The following is a 19204-nucleotide window of genomic DNA, read 5'->3' as shown; positions in this document are numbered from 1 at the left end:
CATGATGTAGCCACCAGTATTGTACACAAAAATAAATAAACTCCCATACTTACCTCCATGTCAGCGATGTGATGCAGCCTCTTCCGGCCTGTGTCCCGCGCTGTACGGCTCAGGCGGCGCCGCCACCACCGGCCTCTGATAGGCTGCCAGCCTAGTGCCTGCAGCCTATCAGAGGAAGGGGAAGGAACACACCCCTCCCCTGCCCGTTCACATTTGCAGCACTTCCATCTGTATGGCAGATTCATTTTACAGCATGGAGCCATGAACGAGATGCTGAGCAGGTCGCTGATCTGGGCAGTTTCTTATTAATGTCATTGTATTTTATACAGGTCACTAGCAGAAAGGAGCCGCTTCGCACGGGTATATTTCATCTAATGTTTGTGTGCGTTGTTAAAAGATATCGACAGTATCCCCCATAACTGTGACCTCTACAGCGCCCTGCCCCTTTAAAGCTGACCTACAGCAGTGAAGAAAGATGACTGGGTTGTTATGGAAACCTGGAGTAAAACTGTGTGTATGTGGAGACTAAGGGCCTGCGAGCTCTACTGGCTGATTAGGGATATGTGACCAGACTTCTATTGGCTAATGCTTTTTTGGGGAATATCTCACGCAGGGATGTCCTTTTGAACAGCTCACTCTCAGACTGCAGCACTGTGCTGTCTGAGTGTAAGCTGCAGGGAGAAAGTCTCCCTCCCTCCCTCCCTCCCATTTCAGGTGACTACCTCTTGAAGCTCATCAAGAGAATGCCGAGAGTGTGCAAAGCAGTAATCAAAGCAAAAGGTGGCTACTTTGAAGAACCTAGAATATGACATATTTTCAGTTATTTCCCAATTCCCACTTTTTTGTTATGTATATAATTCCACATGTGTAAATTCATAGTTTTGATGCCTTCAGTGTGAATCTACAATTTTCAGTCATGAAAATAAAGAAAACTCTTTGAATGAGAAGGTGTGTCCAAACTTTTGGTCTGTACTGTATATATATATATATATATATATATAGATTGTTATATGTGTCTATTGGTATATATGCCTGGAGTATTTCCCCATATTGTGCATGCTTATCCCACTGGTGGCTTTTGCCCCCTTGATTTTGTTACTGGCAGTGATGTCACTGCACCAGAGATGATGTCACTAGGCCCTGGGTAGTCTCGTCTCCGCCCAGCTGTATGACCAATCCCTCTAGTGGTGCAGTGCTCTCTCTGCACTGTGTGAACAGCTATGATCGCACTGGAGATCTCCTACTGTCAGATGTCTCTTTATTATCAGAGTCCACACAGTACACTGGTGAAGATCGGATACGCGGCTGGGATACATGTATCACGCGGGTCAGGACAGGAGGGCTTTCCGGAGCAGCTGCTTCTTCTGTGGCGTCAGATGTTCTGGAAACTGGATATCAAACTGGACGATGAGGTCGCCCCTCATCGTGATGTCTCCGGCCGTCCGCATCCCCTCCCCGGGGACAACTTTACTGTATTTGGGGCTGAAGGGAAGAAGAAAGTGGTAAGCTTAGCAACCATCGGGGTACGTGTAAAGAGGGGGCACCTCATCCCCAGAACAGGAGGTCCAAGGCCTATTGCCCACCCCGTCTCCTCTAAGGATGGACCCACAGTGTCATCAGGCAGCAAGTACCATGTCACCTGCGTATCCTACACCCTCAAATATCCAGGAGCCTGGTCCTCCCCTCTATATGGAGAGCTGCTGCCATAAGACCTCACCCCGTCAGTCACAACAAAGCCACTGCCAGGCGAATAGCACTGATTATCTGGTGTCGGGGGGGGGGGGGGGGGGAGATACACTGGGCACGTGAAGGTGATGTGTGGGAAGCGTAAGGATCTGGGCGACTAAGGGGTCAAACGATGATGACTAGGGCACAGCATCTCCAGAACAGCCAGTCTTGTGGGGTGTAGAGGTCAGCACCTACCAAAAGTGGTCCAAGGGGTCAATGATGGCCAAGGCTCAGAGTCCACAGGGGAGCTACTGTAGAGTCCATTGCTGTTGTTGATGATAGAAAGGTGTCAGCTGATGCTGGACATGTCTGCCTGCTGTATAGCCTTCAGAAGGGTCGGAGCACCCATGCTGGCACCTGTCCACCACCAACAATGGACACATAAGCATTAGAACTAGATCAGAAATGGTCTGAGGACCATTAACAGATCAAGGTGATGACTCGTCTCCAAATTTTTCAGATCTCCATCCGACCATCATCTGTGGGATGTTCTGGAACAACAAGTCTATGGAGGCCCCAGCGAGCGGCTTAGGATCTACTGTAGATACCACAGGACTCCTAAGAGGTCTGGTGGAGTCCATGCTGGAGATGAATCAACCAGAGTGCTTCACCTGCGAGGGGCTGCCCCCACTGCTGCTGATGCTCCCACCCTGCCACTTGATGGACATCCTGCCTGGCCTTAACAATCTTGCACCTGCGTCGCTGCTCCGAGTAGTGGCACAAGCGCAGAGGCTCCGCTTCCGGAGCGGTGACTGTTCATGCGCTGCGACCCAGAAATGAAGCCGTCCCCATGCGCAGTCGCTGTTCCTGGCAGAAGAGCCTCGGCACTTGAGCCACTACTTTTGGCAGCCCCTTGCAGGTGAAGAACTGCGGCCCTTCAACTGTCCGGCTGTCTGACTACAGGATTGCGCTGCCGTCGCAGAGGGGCCCCAAAGGTCGGACCCCCATCCTGTGGACAATCCCTTTAAATACTTACTGTACAATGTCATTGATGGGAATATTCAATATCCTTTCATCCAGTGTTTCCACTTCCACAGTGCAGCCGATCAGAGCCTGCAGAAAACCAGAGATTACGGGTTAAGTGCTGCCCCCTTCTGGGCATTGTGCGAAATCCTACCACATCCCAACACAGGACTATAAAATAAGTCCAGTACGCCATTTCCAGGGGGTGGGGGGCGCTGGCGCATGTTGTGCAGTGTGGGAGACAACAGACAAGTGAGAGAATTATGGAGGGCGCCATATAACGGAATAAAATTCTGTTAATCCGGCATTAAGTGTGTGGGGGGGTCATAGGAAAGCATATGAAACTCTATAAGGCTCATGTACATGCAATGCACGACCGTAGGGCCACATGAATGGGGTCCGCAATCTGCATACGGCGGTCCACACCGCAAAAAAGGAGTGCATGCGCAGTACTTTTTTGCCATGTGGAGGCACAGGACAGAAACCCCACGGAAGCACTCCGCTCCACACCCCACCTTCCGGATTGCGGACCCATTCATCTGTCATGTGGTGCACAAATGGCCGATGCCCGTATATTGCGGACCGGCTCTTTGCGGGCGCAATACGGGTGGGCCCGGCTGGCACACCTTCGTCTGCATGAGCCCTTATAGAGTTTCATATACTTTTCTATGACCATCCAATCAGCCAGAACCCCCCAACCCATTAGGAAAGTTTTGGCTTTGTTCTTCTCTCGTCAGTGCTGCAGTGTAAAGCATCCCGTTTGCTCTGGGGTTGCCATGGTAGCATCAACAGACTTCTGGGTGCCGACATCCTGTCATGGGACCTTTACCCACATGACAGGAAGTACCATGCAGTTACTCTGTTCGTTGCCCCCATGGCAACCCCAGAGCAAGCACCATACATGACAGCCTGTAAGCGCCCGTAGCGCGTTGCGTTCTGTACGGCACACATACGTAGTTTAATTTTATTTTTTACCTTGCCAAGTTCGATGTTCGCGGTGTAGATCAGGTCGTCCCCTTGTCTTACAAAGCGGGGGTGGGGCTTCTCCTTCACGATGAAGACTATGTCCGCCGGGATGATGTTGGGCCCCTGGAGACAGAATACCACTGATATTTCAGTCTTAAAGGGGCACACGGCTAGGGGGGGGGGGGGGGGGGAAGCAGCGTCCGGTTCTGACCTGGTCGCCCTCAGTGGGAAACGTGATCCTGGTGCCCGCTTTCCAGCCGGGGTGGGCGTCTATGGAGAGGATCTTATCCCGTATACTGGACGTGTGGCCGTCTTCATTCATCACCTGGGGGTCACAGGGTGACGTACATGTTATAGGGGGCGTAAGGCTAATCCGCTTTACAGGCCCCTCCCCCTTTTCTATGCCCCCCCCCCTTACCCTGCGGGAAATTCTGATCTTCTTTGTGCACCCAAAATACAAGTCCTCCAGAGACAGGAAGAGATCGCGCTCGATCGGGGGGTCCTGCTTCCTGACTCCTCTTCCTCGCAGACCCCCAAATCCCGTGTTCACTTCAGAACCGTCTGGGGTGAAGAAATCTGGAGCAGAGACAACAAAGGAGCAGGTGAAAACGAATTCCTGGATCCCGAGCTTGTGTGGGCGCAACTACAACCCCCAGTGGGATCCCTGGGGGTCGCGGGCTACATCCAAACCGGTCACCTCCGCCTGTACTCACCTGCGAATGGATTATCTCCCCCGAAAAACTCCTTGAAGGTCTTGTCGGGGTTCCCATGATACACGTAACCTGAGGTCCAGGCGTCCGGACCCCCAAACTCAGCCGGGATCCCACCTTTCAGACCCTCCTCTCCGAACTTATCATACGTCGCCTTCTTTCGAACTGCTCAGACAAGCCAAAGTATACAGCGTAGGTGGAGGAAGACATTTCAATTCCTCAACATTTACAAAACCTCTGCTTGCTGGCAGTGTGTGCAAGTTTTTTTTAACATCCAGAAGGTGAAGAACTTCTCACAGCTGAGGGTTTGTTACAATATATTAGTCTAGACTCTGGCCAATCCTCTGTGAGAAAACACATCAGCACAGACCTCTCTCCCGTCCTATTTGTTACAATGTATCAACGCAGAGAAGGGATTGTCTACAATGGATGCAATGGTAACAGACCCTCAGCTGTGTTCATCCACATTTTGGAAATACACAGCTTCAGACTACAATCTACTCACGGTCACTGAGGACATCGTAGGCCTCGGCGATCTGCCGGAATCGGTGCGGGGCGGAGGGCTCCTTGTTTTTCAGCGGATGGAACTTCAATGCCAACTTCCGGTACCTGAACCCAAGTAGCAGAGAAAACCATCAACAAGTTGCTGTTAACTGATCTCTTATTTGTCGTGAATAGATTGAGGGCCTCATTAACCCTTTAACGCCTCGACCACCCACAGTTTCTGATATTCAGATCGGTTATTACTATATCTACATGAGGGGAGGGGGGTCATTTGTATGGGGCGCTGCAGTGGTCTCCAAGCTGTCGCTCTCCAGCAATTGCAAAACTACTACTCCCAGCATGCCGGCAACTGGTGTGCTGCAATGGTTTCCAAGCCGTGCCTGTTTAGGAATTGCAAAACTACTACTCCCAGCATGCCCCGACAGCCTTCAACTGGTGTATTGCAATGGTCTCCAAGTTGTGGCTCTCCAGCAATTGTAAAACTACTACTCCCAGCATACCGGTGACTGGTGTGCTGCAATGGTTTCCAAGCCGTGCCTGTTTAGGAATTGCAAAACTACTACTCCCAGCATGCGCTGACAGCCTTCAACTGGTGTATTGCAATGGTCTCCAAGTTGTGGCTCTTCAGCAATTGCAAAACTACAACTCCTAGCATGCCCCGACATTCTGCGGCTGGTGTATTGCCAAGGGTCTCCAAGCTGTAAGTCTGCAGGAATTGTAAAACTACTACTCCCAGCATGTCCAACAACCAAAGACTGGGGTACTGCAATGGTCTCCAAGCTGTGGCTCTTCAGCAATTGAAAAACTACTACTCCCAGCATGTCCAAAGACTGGGGTACTGCAATGGTCTCCAAGCTGTGGCTCTTCAGCAATTGAAAAACTACTACTCCCAGCATGCCACAACACAACAGCTTGCGACTAGTATGTGGCAATAGTCACCAAGGAATTACAAAACTACAATCAGAGGCTGGGGGACTAGAGGCCAAACTATCATTCCGCCTGTATATCCTGACTGATAAATGAGTGTCAGCTCCTCGGGTCACTTGAACAGTTCACACGTTGCGTTATCTAGCCACACTTACGCTTTTTTAATCTCCGCATCCCCGGCGCTGCGGGTTATCTCCAGCACCGAGTAATAATCCTGCCCCATGATGACCGAGCCCCGGCAGCTTGTAACTAAGGACGCCCGGCCGCAGTGCAACCTGGGAGAGATACAGCACTGTTACCATGGTGACGCCCAGCATGCCTTGCTGGCTAATCTTCTAACCTGTGAGAGTGCAGCTCTAGCCTCCGCCTGAAGATGGCAGCAGCGTCCTACAGGAACTCTTTGTTTTCGTAACGGCGTCCATCTTGCCTGTGATATTTCATATAGCTTTACAATCAGCCGGCGGCCATGTTGTTGAAGACCACTACTTTACTACAACTGACGGCGTGTTTCGTGGGGATTCTGGAAATTGTAGTCCAATCGTATACGAGTGCTGATGGTTTGTATCTAGCACGGACTACAACTCCCGTGATCGCTTGCGCGCAGAATGCAGCAGGTACCCCACAAACAGGAGATCCTAATGTGATCCAGCGCTGCCGATCCACCCTGCTGCTCCAGGATTCTGGTATGAATGGCTAGGAGCCGGATTATCATGTCTTTATGATATTTCCTGCCATGAGACATGGCTGAACACCCCAAGGAGCTGCTGCCCGTAGATTTAACATGGCCCCAGCCTCCTAAAGGTCACAACTAGCCAGAATTAGCTCTGTTGGGATTGCATTAGTAATAATGGCTCCTCGGGGGCGGGGACAAGGCTTCAGCATACTAGAGGGTGACTGACAGTAGGAGTGGCCACCCAGGTCATTCTCAGTTGGTAATATACTGACTAAAAACTGAAATTAAAAACATCAGTGGCAAGAAATACAGAGTTCAGACTTTATGCTATCGGGGAAATGTGATTTTACTCCCTTTTTTTAGGTGCCCTCGAAGTGAACATATTGGTTTGTCATGTGCTGATGACTTCAGGGGCCACAGTCGAAGGGGGGTGATGGGCCACAGGGATGATATATAGAGGTTGACATGTTCTTCTGTACCGCCTGCCATTTTTGTTATTTTTGTCCCACAGCCGCCATCGACCAGTGAACATGGAGATGCCCCTCATGGATCACGTCCGCCACTCACTCATGATTGACAGGAACAAAGACGTGATTATAGACAAGCTCCTGAATCTGACGCTGGAGATTATCTGCCTGCTGACCGGAGAGGTGAGGGGCCACGCCATGATCCTTCTGGATATGGTCGCTGGCAGCTTCAGAGGTCGTGCTGATTATGTCCTCCCGTTTTCGTGATGTCAACCGTGATGTCAACCACTGAACACATATAGACCCCAGACCAGACCGTTGAACACATGCAGACCCCAGACCAGACCGCTGAACACATATAGACCCCAGACCAGACCGCTGAACACATACAGACCCCAGACCAGACCGCTGAACACATACAGACCCCAGACCAGACCGCTGAACACATACAGATCCCAGACCAGACCACTGAAGACATACAGACCCCAGACCAGACCGCTGAACACATACAGACCCCAGACCAGACCGCTGAACACATACAGACCCCAGACCAGACCGCTGAACACATACAGACCCCAGACCAGACCGCTGAACACATACAGACCCCAGACCAGACCACTGAAGACATACAGACCCCAGACCAGATCGCTGAACACATACAGACCCCAGACCAGACCACTGAACACATACAGACTCCAGACCAGACCGCTGAACACATACAGACCCCAGACCGCTGAACACATGCAGACCCCAGACCAGACCGCTGAACAAATACAGACCCTAGACCAGACCGCTGAACACATACAGACCCCAGACCAGACCGCTGAATACACACAGAGACCAGACCACTGAACACATACAGACCAGACCGCTGAACACATACAGACCCCAGACCAGACCGCTGAACACATACAGACCCCAGACCGCTGAACACATGCAGACCCCAAACCAGACCGCTGAACAAATACAGACCCTAGACCAGACCGCTGAACACATACAGACCCCAGACCAGACTGCTGAATACATACAGAGACCGGACCACTGAACACATACAGACCCCAGATCAGACTGCTGAACACATACAGACCCCAGACCAGACCACTAAACACATACAGACCCCAGACCAGACCGCTGAACACATACAGACCCAAGACCAGACCGCTGAACACATACAGAGACCAAACCAGACCGCTGAACACATACAGACAACAGACCAGACCGCTGAACACATGCAGACCGCTGAACACATGCAGACCCCAGACCAGACCGCTGAACACATGCAGACACCAGACCAGACCGCTGAACACATGCAGACCCCAGACCAGACCGCTGAACAAATACAGACCCTAGACCAGACCGCTGAACACATACAGACCCCAGACCAGACCGCTGAACACATGCAGACCCCAGACCAGACCGCTGAACACATGCAGACCCCAGACCAGACCGCTGAACACATACAGACCCCAGACCAGACCGCTGAACACATACAGTTCCCAGACCAGACCGCTGAACACATACAGACCCCAGACCAGACCGCTGAACACATACAGACTCCAGACCAGACCGCTGAACACATACAGACCCCAGACCAGACCACTGAAGACATACAGACCCCAGACCAGATCGCTGAACACATACAGACCCCAGACCAGACCGCTGAACACATACAGTTCCCAGACCAGACCGCTGAACACATACAGACCCCAGACCAGACCGCTGAACACATACAGACCTCAGACCAGACCGCTGAACACATTCAGACCCCAGACCAGACCGCTGAACACATACAGATCCCAGACCAGACCACTGAAGACATACAGACCCCAGACCAGATCGCTGAACACATACAGACCCCAGACCAGACCGCTGAACACATACAGATCCCAGACCAGACCACTGAAGACATACAGACCCCAGACCAGATCGCTGAACACATACAGAACCCAGACTGCTGAACACATACAGACCCCAGACCAGACCGCTGAACACATACAGATCCCAGACCAGACCACTGAAGACATACAGACCCCAGACCAGATCGCTGAACACATACAGACCCCAGACCAGACCACTGAACACATACAGACTCCAGACCAGACCGCTGAACACATACAGACCCCAGACCGCTGAACACATGCAGACCCCAGACCAGACCGCTGAACAAATACAGACCCTAGACCAGACCGCTGAACACATACAGACCCCAGACCAGACCGCTGAATACACACAGAGACCAGACCACTGAACACATACAGACCAGACCGCTGAACACATACAGACCCCAGACCAGACCGCAGAACACATACAGACCCCAGACCGCTGAACACATGCAGACCCCAAACCAGACCGCTGAACACATACAGACCCCAGACCAGACCGCTGAACAAATACAGACCCTAGACCAGACCGCTGAACACATACAGACCCCAGACCAGACCGCTGAACACATACAGTTCCCAGACCGCTGAACACATACAGACCCCAGACCAGACCGCTGAACACATACAGACCCCAGACCAGACCGCTGAACACATGCAGACCTCAGACCAGACCGCTGAACACATTCAGACCCCAGACCAGACCGCTGAACACATACAGACCCCAGACCAGACCACTAAACACATACAGACCCCAGACCAGACCGCTGAACACATACAGACCCAAGACCAGACCGCTGAACACATACAGAGACCAAACCAGACCGCTGAACACATACAGACAACAGACCAGACCGCTGAACACATGCAGACCGCTGAACACATGCAGACCCCAGACCAGACCGCTGAACACATGCAGACACCAGACCAGACCGCTGAACACATGCAGACCCCAGACCAGACCGCTGAACAAATACAGACCCTAGACCAGACCGCTGAACACATACAGACCCCAGACCAGACCGCTGAACACATGCAGACCCCAGACCAGACCGCTGAACACATGCAGACCCCAGACCAGACCGCTGAACACATACAGACCCCAGACCAGACCGCTGAACACATACAGTTCCCAGACCAGACCGCTGAACACATACAGACCCCAGACCAGACCGCTGAACACATACAGACTCCAGACCAGACCGCTGAACACATACAGACCCCAGACCAGACCACTGAAGACATACAGACCCCAGACCAGATCGCTGAACACATACAGACCCCAGACCAGACCGCTGAACACATACAGTTCCCAGACCAGACCGCTGAACACATACAGACCCCAGACCAGACCGCTGAACACATACAGACCTCAGACCAGACCGCTGAACACATTCAGACCCCAGACCAGACCGCTGAACACATACAGATCCCAGACCAGACCACTGAAGACATACAGACCCCAGACCAGATCGCTGAACACATACAGACCCCAGACCAGACCGCTGAACACATACAGATCCCAGACCAGACCACTGAAGACATACAGACCCCAGACCAGATCGCTGAACACATACAGAACCCAGACTGCTGAACACATACAGACCCCAGACCAGACCGCTGAACACATACAGATCCCAGACCAGACCACTGAAGACATACAGACCCCAAACCAGATCGCTGAACACATACAGACCCCAGACCAGACCGCTGAACACATACAGATCCCAGACCAGACCACTGAAGACATACAGACCCCAGACCAGATCGCTGAACACATACAGACCCCAGACCAGACCACTGAACACATACAGACTCCAGACCAGACCGCTAAACACATACAAACCCCAGACCAGACCGCTGAACACATACAGACCCCAGACCAGACCGCTGAACACATACAGACCCCAGACCGCTGAACACATGCAGACCCCAAACCAGACCGCTGAACAAATACAGACCCTAGACCAGACCGCTGAACACATACAGACCCCAGACCAGACTGCTGAATACATACAGAGACCGGACCACTGAACACATACAGACCCCAGATCAGACTGCTGAACACATACAGACCCCAGACCAGACCACTAAACACATACAGACCCCAGACCAGACCGCTGAACACATACAGACCCAAGACCAGACCGCTGAACACATACAGACACCAGACCAGACCGCTGAACACATACAGACAACAGACCAGACCGCTGAACACATGCAGACCGCTGAACACATGCAGACCCCAGACCAGACTGCTGAACACATGCAGACACCAGACCAGACCGCTGAACACATGCAGACCCCAGACCAGACCGCTGAACAAATACAGACCCTAGACCAGACCGCTGAACACATACAGACCCCAGACCAGACCGCTGAACACATGCAGACCCCAGACCAGACCGCTGAACACATGCAGACCCCAGACCAGACCGCTGAACACATGCAGACCCCAGACCAGACCGCTGAACACATGCAGACCCCAGACCACTGAACACATACAGAGACCAGACCAGACCGCTGAACACATGCAGACCCCAGACCAGACCGCTGAACACATACAGACCCCAGACCGCTGAACACATACAGACCCCAGACCAGACCTCTGAACACATATAGACCCCAGACCAGACCGCTGAACACATGCAGACCCCAGACCAGACCTTCTAAGCACATACAGACCCCAGACCAGACCTACTAAGCACATACAGACCCTAGGCCAGATCCCCTAAGCACATATAGACCCTAGGCCAGATCCCCTAAGCACATATAGACCCTAGGCCAGATCCCCTAAGCACATATAGACCCCAGACGAGACCACTAAACACACACAGACACCAGACCCCTAAACACATACAGACTGCAGACCAAACCCGTAAACATACAGACCCCAGACCAGACTCCCTACCAGGAATAAGGTGAGGTTAGGCGCCTGCCTATATCATAGATAGAAACATGTTTCCAGCCTCTGACTAGAGCGCCCTCCAGTGGTCTGGGGCGGATTGACCATAGACCTTACAGGGAAAGTTCCCGGTGGGCCAATGCCCAGAGGGCCGCCTGGGCCCCCCTCAGGGCCGGCCAGTGGAAGTTTTTGAGGATCTATTTTGTGATGGACTGTGCTATTTGGCCCTGTTGGGGTGGTATAATGTGCCATGATATGGTATTGGGGGCCCTGCCTTCCATCAATCTTTTTCAGGGCCACTTTAAGTTCCCAGTCCGCCCCTGCCCGTGGGTAGACTCCAGTGGGCATCTATATTAACCCTTTGCTCGTCTCTGTCGGACGATCCCATGAATATCATTGATGAGATTTCTCTCTCTTTAGGATTATGTCGTTGTGAGGAAATCCGGGGACCAATGTGCGTCGGAGAAGAGGGGGCGTCGTGTGTCAGACAAGTGCAGCGAGGCCCAGAGTCTAGTCACAGGTGGTTCTCTTCCAACTCCAGTGACAGAGGAGAATCCTGCCCGGAGGATCCAGGGACGGGCCAAGAATCATCACTCAGACACTAAAGAGGTGATCATTTTTTTTATTGACCCCCTTCACCAGGATGCTTAGTGTAGTAGTTTTTCTAATAGATGTGTTATTTCATCAAATCAAAGAGAAATAAACCTCCCAGGCTGTGAGCTGTGCGCTGGGCGAAGGAGACGCCCAGGAGAACAAGGGCAGTCTCTGCCCAGTATAACCAAGTCCCGGAAGATACCGGAGGACATAACGGGAGAATGGAGCGGTGCCCGGGGATAATAGTAAGTGCAGTGAGATCCCTGGGCGCCGCTCTACATATCATGATACTTAGTTCAGAATTTTTTGGCAGCTGAAAGGTCCTCTTTAATACAAATCCCAGGGGCGGGTGCTGGCGGGGAGCTGCGATTAGCGTCAGTTAACCCCTCAGGTGCCGCACCCGCTTCCTGTATTAAATGTTAATTATATTATCATTGGCGACGCAGTGCGCCCCCCCCCCCAGTATTAAAATCATTGGTGGCAGTGGCAGTTCCGATCGGAGCCCCCCAGCAGTGTAATCCTGGGGCTCCGATCGGTTACCATGGCAGCCAGGACGCTACTGAAGCCCTGGCTGCCATGGTAATCTCCCTGCTGCTGTGTGTACTATGCAGAGGGCAGCAGGGACAGTGTGAGCTCCTAGTCACCCTAATAGAGCTCTATCAGGGTGTATAGGACAAGGGATTAAAAGATCCCAGGTTCTGGCCCCTAAGGGGGGGAAATAGTTATTAAATAAAAAGTAAAAAAATAAAGAAAAAAGTAAAAAAATAAAGAAAAAAGTAAAAAAAAAACATAAAAATCTTAAGTATAAATCACCCCCTTTCCCAATTTTACATATAAAATATATAAACAATAAATAAATAAAGATATTACATATTGCCACGTCTGAAAAGTCCAAACTATTAAAATATAAAAAAAAATGTCCTATGCGGTGAGCGCCGTAACAGAAAAAATAAATAAATAACTGCGCGATTCGCCATTTTTTTTAGTCACCTTACCCCCCCCCCCCCCCCCAAAAAAATAGGATCAGACTCTTCTATTATGGGCTGGACGTTCCATAAAATGCGGAATGCACGCAGCTTTTTTTGGTGGTTTATTTTTTTTCGCGTGGTATCTAATGGTATTGAGTATCGCAATACTTTTTTATGGTATCGAAACCGAATCAAAATTTTGGTGTCGAAACAACCCTAGCCGGAAAGATGTGTCTGAATATGAAGACGTGCTAGCCTCACTGCTCTCAATTCTCTAAAATTGGAGGACTTCATCGCTTCATCTTTCGTCCATTTTCTCTGGACCCATAGATCGTCTCTATGGGCACCCCAGCCCCAAGAGGAGGCATCTGATGTGAGAATTTTCTGGCGATGGGGGTTCAGATCCCTGCCTTGCAGTAGGTGATTCGACAAGATCCACCACGTCAGGTCCTGGCGTGTTGAGGGAAATATCACTATCTTCCTGTCCAATGAACCGTAATTTCTGTTCCAGCTGGATAGAATATTGTTTCGTAACGTTCTCATGTGGGCTTTGGCCCAAGGAACGGCCTCTGTGGATGAGGTCAGGAGACCCAGTATCTTCATTGCTTGCCGTATAGAGATCTTGGTCCTAGACAGGAGGTGACAAATTCCTCTGTGAATAGAAGACACTCTTTGTGGTGACAACTTGATTGAATCCAGTATGTAACCCAGAAACTTTATCTGTTGTCATGGAATCAAAGTGGATTTCCGTTTGTTTATGAGGAAACCATGAGACTCAAGCATCTGAATGGTTACTTGCAGATGAAAGTTCATCTGATGGTTGGAGCTTGCCAATCGTCCAGGTACGGAATACGTGTGATACCCTTCAGCCTCAGAGCTGCTGTGAGGACAATTGATACCTTCGTAAAAACCCTTGGTGCAGATGTTATGCCGAAGGGAAGGCAGGTGAATTGGAGAAGAATCGCTAGTCTCAGAAACCTTCTATGACTGGGGGAAATCGGAATATGCAGATAGGCATCTGTTAAGTCTATTGACGCCATATAATCCTCTTTTCTCAGGATCCTTAGGACCAACCTCATCGATTCCATCTTGAACTTCTTTTTCACGAAGAACTTGTTCAGGAAAGTTAGATCGATTATCAGTCTCCATTTTCTTTCTGGCTTGGGTACAAGTATACGCCTTTGAACTGTTCCTTCGGAGGCCCTGGTTCTAGCGCGCCCTTCTGGATAAAATCCTGAAGAAGATGAAAGATGACCCGATTTTTGGGGTCGCTTAGACAAAATCGATCTGGAGGAAGGAAAGCGAACTCTAGGACATATCCATTTTTGATTGTAGAAATGACCCAGGCATCTGTGGATGTGAGAGACCAAACGTGTGAAAACTGTCTCAATCTTGCGCCAACTCTTGGCTGGATGTTGGCGTCATACAGTTGTGTTCAAAATTATTCAACCCCCACTGAAATTGAGTGTTTTGGCCAGTTTGACATTGATTTTGATCATTTCAGTCATCTTGTTTACAATTAAATCAAAGAGGCCCTTGTAAGTCAGACAAATCTAACATAACATTTATAATGAAATAACCACAAATGTCTTTTCTGTGCTTACATCACTATCAGTTTTATTCAACCCCCAAGTGACATTCGATCTTAGTACTATAACAGCTTTTAAACGTGAAGAATAGCTTGACACAAGTGTCTTGCAGCGATCTACGGTCCAGTTCAGTCCCATTCTTAGGCTTGCGTGCTGCAACTGCTTTCTTTAAGTCCCACCAGAGGTTCTCAATCGGATTTAAGTCTGGTGACTGCGATGGCCACTTCAAAATGTTCCAGCCTTTAATCTGCAACCATGCTCTAGTGGACTTGGAGGTATGCTTGGGATCATTGTCCTGTTGAAAGGTCCAACGTCTCCCAAGCCTCAGGTTTGTGACGGACTGCATCACATTTTCATCCAATATCTCCTGGTACTGAAGAGAATTCATGGTACCTTGCACACGCTGAAGCTTCCCTGTACCTGTAGAAGCAAAACAGCCCCAAAGCATGATTGACCCCCCGCCATGCTTCACAGTAGGCAAGGTGTTCTTTTCTTCATAGGCCTTGTTCTTCCTCCTCCAAACATAGCGTTGATCCATGGGCCCAAACAGTTCTAATTTTGTTTCATCAGTCCACAGAACACTATCCCAAAACTTTTGTGGTTTGTCCACATGACTTTTGGCATACTGCAGTCTTTGGAGACAGCAAGGGGGTGCGCCTTGGAGTTCTGGCATGGAGGCCTTCATTACGCAGTGTGCGCCTTATTGTCTGAACTGAAACTTCAGTACCCACATCTGACAAATCTTTTTTCAGTTCCTCAGCAGTCACACGGGGACTTTTCTCCACTTTGCGCTTCAGGTAGCGCACAGCAGTCGAAGTCAGCATCTTCTTTCTGCCACGACCAGGTAGCGTTTCAACAGTGCCCTTTGCCTTGAATTTGCGAATGATGCTTCCTTCGGTGCCTCTTGGTATGTTTAACATCTTTGCAATCTTCTTATAGCCATTGCCCTTCCTGTGAAGAGAAATCACCTCTTCTCTTGTCTTCATGGACCATTCTCTTGACTTCGCCATGTTTGTAAACACACCAGTAAATGTCTAGAAGGAGCTGAGTATCACAGTCCTTTTACATCTGCCTAATTGGTGCTTATTATGCTCGATTGCTGCTCCTTGACATCCACAAGTGTTTTCAATACCTGATCGAAAACACTTGAATGAACCTCTGTTCTTAAGAGTGGTAGTCTTTAAGGGGTTGAATAATTGTGTCAATGAAGAAATCACAAAAAAAACATTTAATACTGTATTACAAAAACAATTGATGTCATTTTAGTTGCATTTAGTTCTTTAAAAAGTCCTTGTAAGATTTCATTCTGAACACAATTACAAATGTACAGTAAATTCCCTAAAACCCTTTACAGCATTGGGGGTTGAATAATTTTGAACACAACTGTAACTCAGACTTTTTATTCGGTTTCTTTTTATATTCACATCTCTCCTGTTTGTGTCATGGACGGTGTACAGGAAATAAGGCAAAGCAACATGTATAAACGACTCGCTGGATCCAAAAACTAAGGAACCAAGGGAGACCCCTGCAGAAGACCTGGCACTTTCCCTGGCTGCTCAGCCTATGCAAAGATCCGAATGGTGGAGGTTTGCATATCCACGAACCTTGACTATAAAGCCCTGAGCACCCTACAATAGTGAGGGGACACGACCACCGGCTCCCTACACAAGACACGGAGGGAGTCAGGGTCACCTGGGATCCAGCAAACAGATATTAACAGATAAAGGTACACTTAGCTTTGAAGCAAACAGGAGGACAGATCAGCGTGCACACACACTCCAGGAAGTAATATAAGCCGCCCAAAAAAGCATTCTGGGGAGGCATTTAAAGGGAAGCAATTAACACATGACAGCTGAGAGAGGCTGACGAGAGGAGGAGCTGAATACCACAACACAGAAATTCAAGGAGGAGGTTCTGAAAGGCCTCTGTCAGAGCTTCTCAGCTGTCTGGTTGTGACAGTACCCCTCCCTCTACGAGTGGACTCCGGACACTCAGAACCCACCTTCTCAGGATGGGACCTATGGAAAGCCCTGATGAGACGAGAGGACTTAATGTCCGTCACTGGGACCCACATCCTCTCCTCAGGACCATACCCCTCCCACTGAACAAGGTACTGAAGAGAACCGCGGACAAGACGAGAATCCACAATCCTAGAGACCTGAAATTCAAGATTCCCATCAACCATAATCGGAGGAGGAGGCAAAGGCGAGGGTACAATGGGTTGAACATAAGGTTTCAATAAGGACTTATGAAAAACATTATGGATCTTCCAAGTCTGAGGAAGATCAAGACGGTATGCAACAGGATTGATGACAGACAGGATTTTGTAAGGCCCAATAAACCTAGGACCCAACTTCCAGGAGGGAACCTTCAATTTGATATTCTTGGTAGACAACCACACCAGATCACCAACATTCAGGTCCGGACCAAGCACACGTCTCTTATCAGCCACACGCTTATATCTCTCACTCATGCTCTTTAGATTATCTTGAATCTTTTGGCAAATAGATGACAAAGACGAGGAGAATCTGTCCTCATCAGGTAAACCAGAAGACCCCTCTCCCGAGAAAGTCCCAAACTGTGGATGAAACCCATATGCACCAAAAAATGGTGACTTATCAGAGGACTCCTGACGACGGTTATTTAAAGCAAACTCAGCAAGGGACAAAAAAAAACACCAATCCTCTTGATTCTCCGCCACAAAACAACGCAGATATGTCTCCAGATTCTGATTGACGCGCTCTGTCTGGCCATTCGACTGCGGGTGGAAAGCAGAAGAGAATGACAACCGAACCCCCAAGCGAGAACAGAAAGCCTTCCAGAATCTGGAAACAAACTGCGTGCCCCTATCAGAGACTATGTCTGAAGGAATACCGTGCAATTTGACAATGTGATCAACAAATGCCTGCGCCAGCGTCTTAGCATTGGGCAAGCCAGGAAAAGGGATGAAATGCACCATTTTGCTAAAACGGTCCACCACCACCAGAATCACAGTCTTCCCCGAGGAACGAGGCAGGTCCGTGATAAAGTCCATGGACAGATGTGTCCAAGGACGGGAAGGAATGGGTAAGGGAAGGAGAGGACCTGATGGCCGTGAATGAGGGACTTTGGCACGAGCGCAAGTCTCGCAGGCTGCCACAAAACCCTCAACCGACTTACGAAGCGCAGGCCACCAGAATCTCCGAGCGATGAGATCCAGTGTGGCTCTTACCCCCGGGTGCCCAGCAAGGACCGTATCGTGGTGTTCTTTAAAAATCTTGTGTCTTAAAGCGAGAGGCACAAACAACCTCCCAGGAGGACAAAGATCAGGAGCCTCTGACTGGGCTGCCTGCACCTCTGCCTCCAATTCAGGAAAAAGAGCAGAGACCACCACACCTTCAGCCAAAATGGGACCCGGGTCTTCAAAATTCCCGCCTCCCGGAAAACAACGTGACAGGGCATCTGCCTTCACATTCTTAACTCCAGGGCGGAACGTGACAACAAAATTAAACCTAGAAAAGAACAACGACCATCTGGCCTGTCTCGGGTTCAGACGCTTGGCTGACTCCAAGTAGGCCAGATTTTTATGGTCAGTAAATACGGTAATAGGGTGTCTGGCTCCCTCTAGCCAATGGCGCCATTCCTCAAAAGCCAACTTGATGGCCAACAATTCCCTATCTCCCACATCGTAATTTCTCTCTGCGGAGGAGAGTTTTCTTGAGAAAAAGGCACACGGTCGCCAATTGGCAGGAGAGGAACCCTGAGACAAGACCGCCCCCACACCCACCTCAGAAGCATCAACCTCAACTATGAAGGGTAACGAAACATCAGGTTGCACCAAGATGGGAGCGGAAGCAAAACTCTCCTTGATATCAGAAAAAGCCTTACGCGCCTCTACTGACCAAGAAGAAAAATCTACCCCGTTTCTGGTCATATCAGTGAGTGGTTTAACAATAGAGGAATAATTCAAAATAAACTTCCTGTAATAATTGGCAAAGCCCAAAAAACGCATCAGCGCCTTCTGATTCTCAGGAAGCTCCCACTCAAGCACAGCGCAGACCTTCTCGGGGTCCATGCGAAAACCAGAAGCGGAGAGAAGAAACCCCAGAAATTGAATTTCTGGAACCGCAAACACACATTTTTCCAGTTTCGCATATAATTTATTCTCCCGCAGGATGAGCAAGACCTGACGTAAATGTTCCTTATGAGTTTTGAAATCGGGAGAAAAAAATCAAAATGTCATCCAAATACACCAATACAAATTTTCCCATCAAATGATAAAAAATGCTGTTCACGAAATGCTGAAAAACGGCTGGGGCATTCATCAAACCAAAAGGCATAACCAAATTCT

The 19204-nt window shown here is 49.7% G+C and overlaps 2 protein-coding genes across 2 annotated transcripts in view; one reads left to right on the top strand and one right to left on the bottom strand.

Moving 5' to 3' along the window:
• Positions 1 to 1241: 1241 nt before the first annotated feature.
• On the bottom strand, positions 1242 to 6146 carry DNAJB13 (DnaJ heat shock protein family (Hsp40) member B13). The gene is made up of 9 exons (XM_044285177.1): positions 6139 to 6146; positions 5954 to 6073; positions 4873 to 4976; positions 4371 to 4532; positions 4076 to 4233; positions 3869 to 3982; positions 3667 to 3780; positions 2705 to 2781; positions 1242 to 1482 (listed from the first exon to the last, which is right to left on the bottom strand). Exons 2-9 carry the CDS (start codon positions 6019 to 6021, stop codon positions 1329 to 1331), a joined length of 951 nt encoding a protein of 316 aa, XP_044141112.1. The 5' UTR covers positions 6022 to 6073; positions 6139 to 6146; the 3' UTR covers positions 1242 to 1328.
• A 279-nt stretch (positions 6147 to 6425) lies between these two features.
• Positions 6426 to 19204, top strand: part of LOC122931170 (histone-lysine N-methyltransferase PRDM9-like) — a 33402-nt gene continuing 20623 nt past the window's right edge. Inside the window, exons 1-3 of the mRNA XM_044285176.1 lie at positions 6426 to 6481; positions 6983 to 7121; positions 12144 to 12332. Of these exons, the coding sequence (XP_044141111.1) occupies positions 7002 to 7121; positions 12144 to 12332 (309 nt within the window). The 5' untranslated portion in view covers positions 6426 to 6481; positions 6983 to 7001. The remainder of the gene's footprint in view (positions 6482 to 6982; positions 7122 to 12143; positions 12333 to 19204) is intronic.

This window comes from Bufo gargarizans, chromosome 3 (assembly GCF_014858855.1).
Source record: "Bufo gargarizans isolate SCDJY-AF-19 chromosome 3, ASM1485885v1, whole genome shotgun sequence".
Lineage (NCBI taxonomy): Eukaryota > Metazoa > Chordata > Amphibia > Anura > Bufonidae > Bufo > Bufo gargarizans.
This window is presented reverse-complemented; position numbering and strand designations above follow the sequence as displayed.

Coding starts and splice junctions, on each gene's coding strand:
- DNAJB13 (XM_044285177.1), bottom strand. CDS start 6,021: ATGGGGCAGGATTATTACTCGGTGCTGGAGATAACCCGCAGCGCCGGG. Junction 4,977..5,953: donor GATGCGGAGATTAAAAAAGC/GTAAGTGTGGCT, acceptor ACTTGGGTTCAG/GTACCGGAAGTTGGCATTGA. Junction 1,483..2,704: donor CCCATCAATGACATTGTACA/GTAAGTATTTAA, acceptor TCTTCCCTTCAG/CCCCAAATACAGTAAAGTTG.